The sequence below is a fragment of the Chamaea fasciata genome, unplaced genomic scaffold (genome assembly GCF_029207755.1).
Source record: "Chamaea fasciata isolate MVZ Bird 193981 ecotype frontalis unplaced genomic scaffold, bChaFas1.0.hap1 SCAF_22, whole genome shotgun sequence".
Classification (NCBI taxonomy): Eukaryota; Metazoa; Chordata; class Aves; order Passeriformes; family Sylviidae; genus Chamaea; species Chamaea fasciata.
Genome location: NW_027094107.1, coordinates 6,511,533 through 6,524,656, shown reverse-complemented (window position 1 = coordinate 6,524,656; position 13,124 = coordinate 6,511,533). Strand labels below are relative to the sequence as shown.

The window sequence follows — 13,124 nt, the reverse complement described above, 5'->3', positions numbered from 1 at the left end:
AAGCCTCCTAAGCCCTCTGGGGTGAAATTAAAGTCTTCTTCATCGTTTTCTTGGTGATACGTTGCTAGGCCATCATCATGTGTGCCTCAACCGAAATAAACATAACACCTACATTAAGGAGAGTTCTCCAAATCATGCTCATAACTTTTAGGAGCAATTTCCAGTTATTCAAAGTTCTGTTTGAAAAGGGAATGTCAAAACTAGGCAGCCCAATCAGTAACAGCCTCGCTGATGCCATCTATAGAATAAATACTGACCTCAGCCTGGCAGTTCCTGTCCTAGCCAAAAATGAGCTTCTCAGCTGCATGACTGACTGGAACTATTGTGTGTTGTGCTCCTCCTCAGCAGTGGGGAGAAGAGGAAGGAGATCTGTAACACCTGAAATAGTAGGAGGCCCCACAGAGCCCTGAGTAAATGCAATGCAGTTCATAACTAAGGGTGCTCGTTCACAGGAGTGAGGGAAGGAAACAGAAGAGCTTTGATTCCTGCCGCAAAGTTTCTAACAATCTTCCACCTTGACAAATGGACCACTGCTGGTCTCAGAACACGGGCTGATAGATCAAACTTTCCCCATGTACTAGAGACTCTCACTAAAAGTTGATATCCAAGTACGTTTATGGATCAGTGTCACTACTGCCCTGGAAAAATTGAAGGGTCCATAGCAATTCTCAAAGGAAAAATTCTCGGGATCCCTGCTGACCACTGTTCCCAAAGAATTTTGATTTCCTTAAAATTAGAGTAGAAATAAAGGAAACAAACTTGATTATTACATACTGTGTTGGGGTTTTTTGAATAAAAATGAGTAAATGTCAGCTCATGCTTCACATTGGCTGCAGGCTTATAGCAGAAAAAAAATCACAAAGACTGTAAAGACAATGATTCCATTTCCTTATAGAAATGCTGCATAAACTGCTAGAATGGTTTTGAGCTGAGGGTTTTAATCTTTTCTCTCCCTGCCAGAATGAACACATGTGTACACCTGAATAACAACAGTCGTTTGACTGCAAAATATTTATGTTGAAAAAGCCCTTGAAGTTACTTTATTGTTGTTTATGTGTCTGAGCAGTGGGCCAGATCAACCTTTCTTCCAGTCTCCAATCCCCTCTCCTTAAAGAGATGTGGCAGAGGCTGCTGAAGTGTAATGAGTGAGAGATGCAGCAGAATCCTGCTGCTCAGCATTGCAAGGCCTTGGCCTGCCAAACATAAGAAGGCAGACACAGTCATTCACTCAGGAAACCTAAAAAGCTGTGAGCTGTATAGTTTTGTCTACACCCTATTTGTCACACAAATGGAAGAGATGCAGCCATACTTATGTGGGGTACGCGGGAGAGCTGAAGGTTCCCTTGAAGTGCAGGGCATTTAAGAAATTTAATTCTCAGTGTGCTTGTGTCCAATGACTTTATTTGGAATCCCTAAGGATACAGGTCAGGTAATAGATGACACCAAATTCGGTGCTCAGTGGTGGGCATGGCGGTGCTCAGCTAAGGGTTGGACTTGATTGCATGAAAAAAAAAAATCAAATTTTCTAAGTAGTACAAAATTTTGAGAGACTACACGAATGGTCCTGATGGTGCTCTCTCGTTTGTGTGCAGCCTGTGCTGTGAATGCATTACTGGGAAGACACGAGGGGCTTTGGAGCACTCTGAGGCTCCATCCCCAGCACAGAAGGGCCCAGGCTGCAGCCCCTGGCGTGGGAGCAGGGCACTGATCACACTCACACCCCCGCCCCGGGGAGAGAGATGTCCCACACTGACAGCAGTGAGGGCTCCACAGCTGTCAGGACCCCTCTGTGCACTGTGTTCTTCCTGCTTGGGATTAACATCAGACATGACATCTGCTCAAGTCAAGTGAGGGCTTTTCATCTGATGTCAGCAAGCACTGGTCCAGGCATTCGCCTCTTCGTTCACCAGTGATAAGGGATTTCATCCTAGCAGTGTAAACTGTGTGAATTCAGAACTCCGTAAATTCTATTTAAGTCACTAGAAAACTATCACTGTAGGGAAACAACAGTAACTGCTACCTGACAGTGTATTTCCATTTCTGTATTTTAAGCATCTCAGGAACACAGTGCCATTTTACAGGACCATTTGGGCAAATCTGCAACCCTGAGGGTGCTATAAGTCACTAAGTTGGCACAACACTGCGTTGCACAAGTACAGGATTTCACCCTTTGGCTTCAGAATTCAGCGTGAGTCCTGCCAGTGCTAAAAAACACTGACTTGTATGACTAAGGGGTCAACTTTCACCAGAAGGTAAATCTTTCCTGGCATGACCCTAAAGGATGGATGAGGTAGGCTGAAGGAGAACATTTAGGCGGTTTAAAAATAAATAAGAAAGAAAGATTGGCCTATAATTAACATTTCCCAGACTGAACAGATGATCTTATGCTGAATTATAGCATCACCTTCCTCCCTATTGCAGACATTTAAACATTTGAGCCTATTGCATATATAAAGTAAAAGGAAGGATGAATTTAACTCAAAGTTTAATTATTTTTTTCTGATAAGAATGTTGAGAATATGAGTTTCACCAGCTTTCTTTCCCAGCATTACCCATAAATATTTATAAAGTGGGAAGGATAGAGAATGACATGAGCCAATTTTCTGAAAATGATTCTATAACACCCCAAGCACGTGGAGAAACTTTCAGCATTGATTCAGAGCTACATGCTGAGGGCTTTCCCTTTCACAAATGGGAGTCACTGGATTACTGTGGACTCCCAACCCTTGACTCTCTGACTTGGAACAAAAACTTACAGACCAAACTTTCTTGTGTGGGCAATGGATTGCATTGTTGTTTTGTTGCTTTTATGTGGTCATTTTATACGCACTTCCAAAAAGCTCACCAATTCAGAAAATGGGTGCAACGCAAGGGGAGTTAGCTTGGTACAAGGGAGGACAGAGATTCAGAACACATTGGCTGTTCCTGGCTGATGTTCTGTGTGGTCTCTAGTTCAAAGGTATTAATGCACTTCACAAAGTTAACCAGCAAAACTGAAATACCTTCCTGTTTGAGAGTGTCTCCTCTAATGAGAAGGAAGCAAACGAGGTTTAAGCTAATGGGTTCTGCAGCACACCAAAATGCTTTTCATGCAAATACAGCAAGTCAACACAAAACCAGATCCAACCCATGAAACAACTTTGTCAGTTTAAATGGTCTATGCACTTAGATGCATTTACCTGTTCATTGTCATCTTCATCACTGCTGAGTTTTAGATCATCCTCAAGCATTCTGGGAAAAAAAAAAAAAGAAAGAGAAACAATACAGAATTACATTTAATGAATCAACTTTACGTACAGTGGGGAAAACCTACACCTCAGCAAAGTCAAAGCAAAAACTCTTTTTCAATCCAACAACAGCAAAATCAGACCTAAGGTAAGTTAACTGATGAATAGTCTAAATATGTTTTTATTAGTGTTTCTTTGTGATTCTAGGGAAGAACAAATGACTTTCAGACTAATCCATCATGAAGTTTGGCAGCCAGCTGCTCTTTCCTCCTTTATTTCCACATTGTCTCACAGGGATTAGTCCATACACACGTAAATGTGTTTTAGTCCATATACACCTATATGTGTTTCTAAATCTGAAGAGCAATTCAGCTCTGAGACTGCTAAAAACTGAGAAAAAGTCATCCATGTCTCATTCTCAGTCTGGGGCACCACCAATTCCCTTTCTGGTATCAATCCCTACCTTATCAAACTGAGAATGCAAAGTGGCTAATAGCACGAAGAGGAGGTGCTTGCTTGAGGTTTGATGGTGTTGTTAGTGTCCAAAGGCAGAGCAAACATTATCCAAGCTGGGAAACTGCCGGTTCACACCTCCATTTTTATTTATTTATTCGTTTTTTAATACAGGGAAATCTCACAGGCCTATGCTCTGCCCTTGGTCAAAGGGGAAGGAAGCTCCTTAAAGATGTGGCTGTCCCTATGCCTCCCTCCCTTCCCTTGGCAAAAGAAATACTTGAATTGCGAATTCAAGTCAAATTCAAACACTCTTATGACTTCTTTTAATCCAGGACTTGGTTATGGGAAAACACATGGGGTAAGAAACCCTGGTATTTGCTGCTACAGAGACAGAAAAGGGATCTTATTTGGGGATCTGTCTACCTAGAGAGACGAGCAGTCACCAAATAAACTCCTGTGTAGCTTCCCATATATTCCTGCTTTTATCTGAGCTGATAATCATCTGGGCACACTTCTACCTCACACCCATCTTTTCACCTTGACAAATTGTCTTATCCCAGGATGACGGAGGAATGAATTGGCACATTTCCCTCTGACCTGCTGCAGCAGCCACTAAAATCACAGATCTCCCTTTCTGCCAGCCCCAGCTCCTTTACCCACGGCAGGAGGCTTGCAAATTGCAATTATTGTTTCCTTTCTGCCTTGATGGGAACTGAAGTCTATGATTTTTTATTGTTAGCCTTTAAATAACTCCAGCAATCAATGGATGTTCTGTTAGGAAGGGGATTTTTTTTTTTTTTTGTTTGAAGACTACCAGTAAATCATGGAAGTCTCCTGACTCACGGAATTTTAAAGAGGGGGCAATAATCCCGGTGTGGAAATTTTAGAACATTTGAAGCCCTGATGGTGCCCTTAAAAAGTGAAGGAGATCTTTAAACTGGTTTGTGAGTCATCTGTCTTCCAGTGACCTCTGTTGTCGGGCAACCCAGTGGTTAGAAAGTATCTGGACACATAACTACCACTCATTAGCATCCTGATAAATGGTCAATGCCTCCCTCTAATATGTGAACCCATAAAAGTACCACTGCAGAACGGATTTTATTTTTTAAAAAAAAGCTTCTAAAAGTTAGTATTTGTGCAGGGGTTTGACCTTGTCTGGAAGCCAGGTGCCCACCAAAGCTGCTGTATCTCTCTTCGTCTGGACAGGAGAGAGAAAATGTAACAGAAGGCTGGTGGGTCCAGAAAAGGACAAGGAAAGATCACTCAGCAATTACTGTCATGGGCAAAACAGACTCAGTTTGGGGAAATCAATTAGAAGTATTGCCAACGACATCAGAGTAGGACAACGAGAAATAAAACCAAATGATAGAACACCTTCCTCCTACCCTTCCCTTCTTCCTGGGCTGGACTCCACTGACAATTTTCTCTGCCTCCCCCTCACAGTGGTGCAGGGGATGGAGAATGAGGATTATGGTCAGTTCATTGCGCCTTTTTCCTGCAGGTTCTTCCTCCTCAGGGGAAGGAAGGGTCAGAGAAGGGAATTGCCCAAGGAATTTGCCAGAGAAGGGAATTCACTCTTCTCATGCTGCCCCTCTTCTTCCAGCCTGGGGCCCCTCCTGCAGGAGCCAGCCCTTCATGAACTTCTTCAACTCCAGTCCTTCCCACAGGCTGCAGTTCTCCAGGAACTGTTCCAGAACACATTCCTTCCGTGGGTCCATCCTCCAGACACAGGCTGCAGTTCTCCAGGAACTGTTCCTGAACAGGTCCCTTCCGTGGGTTCATCCTCCAGACACAGGCTGCAGTTCTCCAGAAACTGTTCCTGAACAGGTCCCTTCCGTGGGTCCATCCTCCAGACACAGGCTGCAGTTCTCCAGGAACTGTTCCTGAACAGGTCCCTTCCGTGGGTCCATCCTCCAGGCAGGCACAGGCTGCTCCAGTGTGAGTCTCCCATGGGCTCACAAGTCCTGGCAGCAAACCTGCTCCAGCGTGGGCTTTTCTCTCCACAGGGACACAGGATCTGCCAGCACAGCCTTCCCATGGGGTCAGAGCCTCCTCTGAGCATCCCCTGCTCTGGTGTGGGGATGCAGCTGGATCCCTGCTCCCCAGGGACCCCCCTGTGCTGCAGGGGAACCTCTGCTCAGGCTCCTGGAGCACCTCCTGCCCTGACCTGCCTGCCTGCAGGGCTGCTCCTCTCACACACTCCCACTCCTCTCGTCCAGCTGCTGTCTCACAGTAGTTTTTCCCCTTTCTAAAATCTGTCACTGCTGGGTTCAGCCTTGGCTGGTGGCAGGTCCATCCTGGAGGTTGGCATTGGAAATGGGGGAGGCCTCTCACAGAAGCCCCCCCTGCAGCCCCCCTGCTACCAAAACCTTGCCATTCAAACCCAACACTCAATTTTTCAGGGATTATTAATCTTTAGAGGCCTGGACTTTGGCGATGAACAGAAACTTTTAATGCTGTTTATCTAGCAGACACATCCATTTGTTTCCCCAGAGCCATTACTTGCTGTGCCATTCTCAATGTATCGCTGTGCCTTGATCTATCCACAGTCCCTGATTGTTATCTGCAAGTCTCATTACACCAGAAGGACAATACCCCCAGGAAACCCAGACCATTTTCATACAGGACTACATCATTCTGACTCTTCACTCTAATTCAATTCTACACTCCTACTTTTAAACCTACATTTCACTTTAATGTGTAAAGTATCCACTGCTTTAAAGAATCACTGCTAGATAATGCATTCTATTGTTATTTTTTAATGCAGATTTAAGTGGATATAATGCAAAGATCTTTTCATGAATGAAACCCAAAGGGTGGTATGTTTTCTTTCTTTCAGCTATTGGGTGGTTTGGGGTTTGGTTCTTTTTTTTTTTTTTTTTTTTTTTTTAAAATTTGTTATGTGTTAAATTCCTTTTTGACATACCATAGCAGAAATAAACCAAAAAGGACAAAAGAAATTCCATATTGGATAAATGGAAAGAACAAAGAAGAAAACATAAAAAAGATAAATGGATGCACTTACTAAACTAACCCTACAGCCATCTGAAATGGCTGATTAATAACTGTCCTCATACAGCCCATACTGCAGATACTTGCTAACAAGTACAGTGAGCATCAGACATGTTTATTGAATATTGAAAAATACAAAATTGATATAAAACATGATTAGTAGGAAGGACAACTGTTAGAGTTGGTTTCAGAGAAACTAAATTTGCAGGATTTATGAGTTCCCTTCAAGAGACTAATAGATGTTTAGACAACTAGGGAGAGGAAAAAAATTGGATTTTGGCATTTCTTTAGCAGTTCCAAGCTTATCACTTGGAGAATATAATTCTTCGTAGCCCGTTCTGCTAAATGAAGAATATGTCATCCCATTCAGTTCCAAAACTCAAAGCTTAAAGAACTAAACTAACCAGCTTCCAAAATGCATCACCCTCCAATAGCAGATGGAATAATTAAAGAGAAACTGAGTATAGTATCAACCAGAAATACATGGTAGCCAGAGAAGTGAGGAAATAAATTAAATATACACAGTACATGCAAATGTAGAATGCTGAACATTTCAAAAAACCCGTTCCCAGGGAATATTGGTTAGAAAAAGTAATATTTTACACAACGCAGAGGAATGGATGGTGTTCCACAATTTTAAAATGTGCTTAATATTCTGAAGACATGGGTCACAGTAGCTTGTACTGTTTAATGTTTCTATTAACTCTCATTTATAAGCAAGTACCATCTGATTACACTCAAAGCCCAATAAGGACTTTTTAAGACTGCCAGCAACCTTAATTCAAGGTGACTATTTCACTATCATATCTAGGAAGGTATTTTAGCTTCAAAGGCCTGAGAGAGAAGAGCTGTGTATCTACAGCTCTCCAAAACACTGTCTGGATGGTCTGAATGTGAAATTAGGCACTCCTGAGTGAGAGGCCCCTCTAAATACCCATATGATCTATTCTGCTGTATGTAATTGCTCACCTCAGAAGCACCCAGACTAGAGATTGCAGAGAATATTTGTTATTAAGATCAGGACAGCTATTAATAAAGGCCAATTTGGAGGCTATGTTAAAATTACAATGAATACTGCCAATGAGGGCAAATCAAAGAGAAAACTGCCTGTATCAGAGAGCTACCTCCAGGGGTGTTATGAATTCATTTTATTTCCTATTCTTCTCTGACCCAGCTGACATTATTATTGAATATACATGTACTTGTTTGTCTTTTCATCCATAGCTAATGCAAAACACCACTTTAGGGAAAGAATAGGATTAAGTACGATTTTTTATTTCATTATTAGAGCAATGCCATTTACTGTAACAGCTGAAGTTGTGTCAGCACATTTATTATAATCCACAATTTTCAGAGGTTTATAATTTGGAATGTGAAATTATTGCAAAGCAGAAATGTTGGGACAAAGCAACACATTTATCTGTGGTGTAAGTAGGGGCAATCTCATTGACTGACTACAATACCCACTTCCTCCAGGGATGAATTTGCTCCCAAAGCAGATTGTTCCTACATCACAAATTTAGCTAGACAAATGGCTGAACAAGGGTTTTCTTAGGATGGGTTCTGTAAAAGTCACACTAGAAACAGCAAGAACATGAACACTGAAACGGGACTTGTAGCCCATCCTGACTTTGGAGTTCAGTGGATGTTTTGTGCACACCAGACCTGCTGATTTGGGATCCTGTCAACAAGCAGCTGAGGATTTGTTCAGGAGACATGAGATAATTCACTCCCTGAAAAAGCACTAGCACAGTATTACTCCATTTCAGTCACTTTTACAGAAGATTCTAAACTTAAAAGGGGATTTTCACTGCATCCATTTTTTTTTTGATTTAATGTATAAGGCATTTAAATGCTTCTAACAAATGAATAAGGTGCTGACTGCTGGTAGACTTCTGGGAATGCTATGCATTCCTTCCTGCTCTGGTTGTGGAGGGCTGGGATGGGAGTCTGCTGTGTTTTTAGTAACTTGTTTGGTGATACATCTTCCTTGAGGAGGAGGTGTTTAAAAGGCAGCATGGAGAGGATAAGGTTCTGCATGTTTAATCTGCTCTGGGATCGGCTCACCACTGCACTGGGGCTCCCTCCAATGTGAAAAAAGCCTTGTGGGAATGAAAAGGATGGAGAAAAGGGAAGAGGGTGTTGCAAGCAGACAGCCAAGGGAATACTGGGCAATTCCCTAAGCCTGAGCTGCCCAGAAAATAACTCACTCATGTCAAACCACATCTGTACAAAATGCATATCCCATCTGAGTCACAGCACAGCAAACACAAGTGTTGCTTCTGCAGGAAGGAGGACAGGCAGTGCTGTTAACCAGACATACAGACATGCCATTCTTTTCTTGCCAGGTTTGTCTCTGGTGAAATGGGAAGACATTTCTAAGGTTTCTCTGCTACAACTAGCTATTCCATTTGATATTAAAGAGAGAGCTTAGACTGCTACAGCAAGTTTCAAACTTGTGAAACTTAATAAGACTTAATCCAGAACAGGCAGGAATTTAATAAATGTCTTTGGGGTGAAGAAAAGTAGTGCACTGCAGCCTGAGTTATGAAGTCTCTCCTGTTTGCAGCAATATTCCTGCAGAGGGAACACAGTCCATGCAAATAGTGACTAGCACTGAGCTGCAGCCTTTTCTACTCCTGAACCTGCATGGAAATAAGGCCATCAGTTCAACACAATCCCTGCTGCTTTACCCCACGGACTTCATACCCAACTTGTTTATCATTTTCCTAGTGCATTTCTCTGTAGTATATAAGGCTTCTCCAAGAGTGGTAACTCAAAAGGTATCATGCAAATGACAAACTCTATAATGGAATTCAGATGTATTTCAAGAATGTGTTGCACACACTGGAGCACAATTTTATCATTTATCAAGGGGGAAGAAGGGGGCTTATGTGTGTGAAAACATCTAACAATAGATTTCCCCAGAGAAGTTCATAATACAGTGAACAAAAAACTGAGGAAATGAAAATAAATGGTAGAGTAATTCCAAAGGAAAAAAGAAGATCTTTTGTTTTAAAACATCCCATCAATAAATCTTGAAACCTTATATTCATTCTTTTGCTGAAATGTGCAAGTCATCCTTACATTATTTCCTCTGAGATACTGCAAGAGTTATGGTAAAAGAAAATCTCAGAAGATTAAATGGAATTTACAAGCACCATTTACCTTAATAGTCAGGACCATTTGTCCGGCAATTTTATACATACTTAAATATAATTTATTAATTTTCCCTTCTCCTCATCCACCATTTTCTTTCATTATTTTTTTGTCAATGGAGAAATCAGCCTTGCAAACTGCTCCTCACAGAAGTAACTTCTACTCATTAAAGCAGTTCCATTGGCCTGAATAGGATTAATTTGCTTAAGGTATAGATCAACTCCCCAATCCATGGCCTGAAACCACCTCCCCTCGGAAAGGACCGAAGTCAAGTTTTGTGTCTTCACTGCAAAACAACCTGTGAGCAACAGAGGTGCCTGTTCTCTTCCCCAGCACAGGAAAGGCACTCATTAATTATCCTGCTGGCATGGTCGGCCTCCTCCTGGCCAGGGATGGAGAACCATGGCTTGCTAGGACACACTCCACCCTGTGTTGTCACATGCAGCCTTGCCTTAGTGTTCCTGGCACTGTATCAGTAATTAGTGTAATTACAGCTGGTGAGAGAGGAGTAACCCCTGTGGTTTTCTATTAGGTACCTCACAATTAGAGAGTGCACTTCATTACTCATCTCTCCGTATCATCTCTTAATTTCAAAAGGATTAAGCAAAATTAATTCTTTCAGCAGAAGAATTTCTTTATCCAGCCATCCATTAATGTCTATGGATAGAAAAAAAAGCTCTTCAGGGCAACTAAGATATTACGTTGCTACCTAAGTGCATTATACCTACTGCTCTGTTGACAGGCATTTTGTGTTTCATTAGAGCTGAGACAAGAACTTTGGGAGGAGGGAGAAACCTGCTGCCAAATTTTATGGGAATCTGTATGTTTAGCCCAGGTAATAATAGATCCAACAACTTCACCTCTCCACTGAGCTTCAATTCTGCTTGCAAACAATGCTCCCAACAGAACGGGATGAGAAATGGGTGAAAAAATTTTAATGGTGTAAGAGGAAGTTGCAAGCAGATCGCACAAAGCAGTGTCCTTTTGTTTCAAGGTGGTGAGTTGGTATTTTTGCCATAATAACACTCATACCACTGGGATTGCCTTCCGCCTTAGGAAAGTGTAATCTTCTTCACCTTGTGTCTCCCTCACTGCCCAGAGACTCCACACAATCTCTGTTTGGCAAGTTCAGAGTATGATGCATCACTGAAGCAAAAAGAGGGGGGAAAAAAGAGAGAAAAGAGAGACAAGAACAAAGAAAAGTACAGGTCCAGGAAAAACACAGGGAGTGACTAATAGTTTCTAAAAATGCCAGTATAAAATGTGCATTCTCAGAGTTTGTGAAGAATAAAAATGAGCACCCACCTTTTTTTAGCGTGCTCAATTCTGACAGTGTGCACAAAGCTTTTACTGTTTTCCCTTTGATAAACTGCAATGGCTGATATAATTTTGGGTTCTGCTATTTATCAAGAGCAATACATAGTCCAAGAGCCATTTCTGTGATACATACTCATTTCCAATACATTCCACATGAAAAACACCTGCTTACTCCAACCATATTTGATTAAAACTGTCTCCTAGCCAGAGCACCACTATTTTCTCTGGTAAACAAGCCTTCAGTTGGCATATTTACACACAAAGGCTACAGGAACTTAGCACACAGTTAAACAATGATTGATAATTCTACCAGCAACTTGCAAAGGTGACTTTAAAACATTCATACCAGAAAATACATTAAAGAAATTTGTCCAACAAGGAACGAAATAACACAGGGCTGGCTCATCTGTCCAATGTTCTCCAGTGCTTATGACCCTGTAAAGTGGGTCTGGCTTCTTCATTTCTGTGCAAATGAACAACAGCTTAATAAAACTGTAAAGGAATTCTTTACTTGTTCAAAAGGAAGGCTCGAGAATGTTTAATAGTGACTGGTAGAAGGAAGGTAGAAGATGGAAGGTTGGCCACAGGGAATATGAGGAGGAGTGCCAGGGGCTTGTGTGTACAATGGAGAACTGGCCAGGACTTTCAGGGCTGCAAAGGCACTACACCTCTACAGAAAATACTTCTGGACAATGCCTGGTACACAGGGTAGTTCAAGGATGATCAAAAATCCCCACAGAAGGCAAAGATAAGGTGGTCTTGGGCAAGGCGAGCTTCATTTTCATCGCCCTAATTTGTGATCGGTTTTTAAAGACACTTTTGTACCTGCAAAATCCTACACCAGGGACCCACAGCTATCCCATAGATCTGATACAGACTTTGCAAAGACAAATGAATCTTCAGTAAGACCGTTCCCTTCTCTCCCTAAATGAACATTCTGTTGATCAGTCTAAAAATGTATAAACAGATGAATCCAAGCAGCACTAAAACTAATGTAAACATAGGGGATAAAACCAAGCAAGACTAAAACTAATATAAATAGATTGAATAAATGAAAAAAAAAATACTTAAATGATTTCTGAATCTGGATGATTTATAAGTCACTGCATATGCATGAGAGAAATCAAGTACCAAGCACAGTGCTGAAAACACTGACTCATGCAAATAATCCTTGCTCCTGCAAGCACTATTTTTCAGGCTCAGATCCAAACACAATGCCTGACACTGTTTGCTCTGATAATCACTCTAAGATAAACAGATATGAATAACTGCAAATACTTCTAAGCATTTCCTTTCACTTATAATGTAAAAAGAAAAATTAGAGGATAAAATGAAAATGTATGTTTCCACTTCCAGATTTCATACATCATTAATTCTGTAAAAATATATCCATCTTCATGCTGATAGTTCTTTTTGCTTGGCAAGCTTGAAGAATGCAATATGCTAGATAACCTGATTGAAAATTTGATCCTATTGTTTAACAAAATGAGGATTGTTTCATAAGGGGCTCCACCATGTCTGTGCACATTTTCCCCTAAGTAACAGTGTAAGACTTGTATTTCCCCAGACAGCTGAACATTTACGTTGATGTACTTGGCTACAGATCCAATCTTGCTCTGGCTGTAATACAGGAGAATTTTCCCCAGCATTTTGAATTATGGCACTGAAATAATTTAACAGTGCCTTCTGTGCATGTTACGCAAGTTTTTCTGATACAGTTAGCTCTTCCTGAAAGTTTGCTTACCCTACAAATTGTGCCACACGGTTAAATGATTCTTTGTCCTGAAATCTGAGGATATTGTTTTCAGAATCACTGAAAATGATGTAACTCTGGAGAGCCCAGCATTTCCCCACAGCCACACACACCCTCCAATCTTTACAATCCCTAGGATGCCCAGGTTACTTCTCAGCTCTCTGCTAATTTGTGCTCAGAGCCCTCTACAGTGCTGGAAG

The 13,124-nt window shown here is 41.5% G+C and overlaps 1 protein-coding gene across 4 annotated transcripts in view; it reads right to left on the bottom strand.

The window, feature by feature from the left end:
* AFF2 (ALF transcription elongation factor 2) overlaps window positions 1-13,124 on the bottom strand; it is a 328,346-nt gene that overhangs the window by 87,679 nt on the left and 227,543 nt on the right. For all 4 annotated transcript variants that reach the window (XM_066202655.1, XM_066202658.1, XM_066202656.1 and 1 more), the window contains exon 8: window positions 3,180-3,231. In XM_066202655.1, the coding sequence (XP_066058752.1) occupies window positions 3,180-3,231 (52 nt within the window). The remainder of the gene's footprint in view (window positions 1-3,179; window positions 3,232-13,124) is intronic.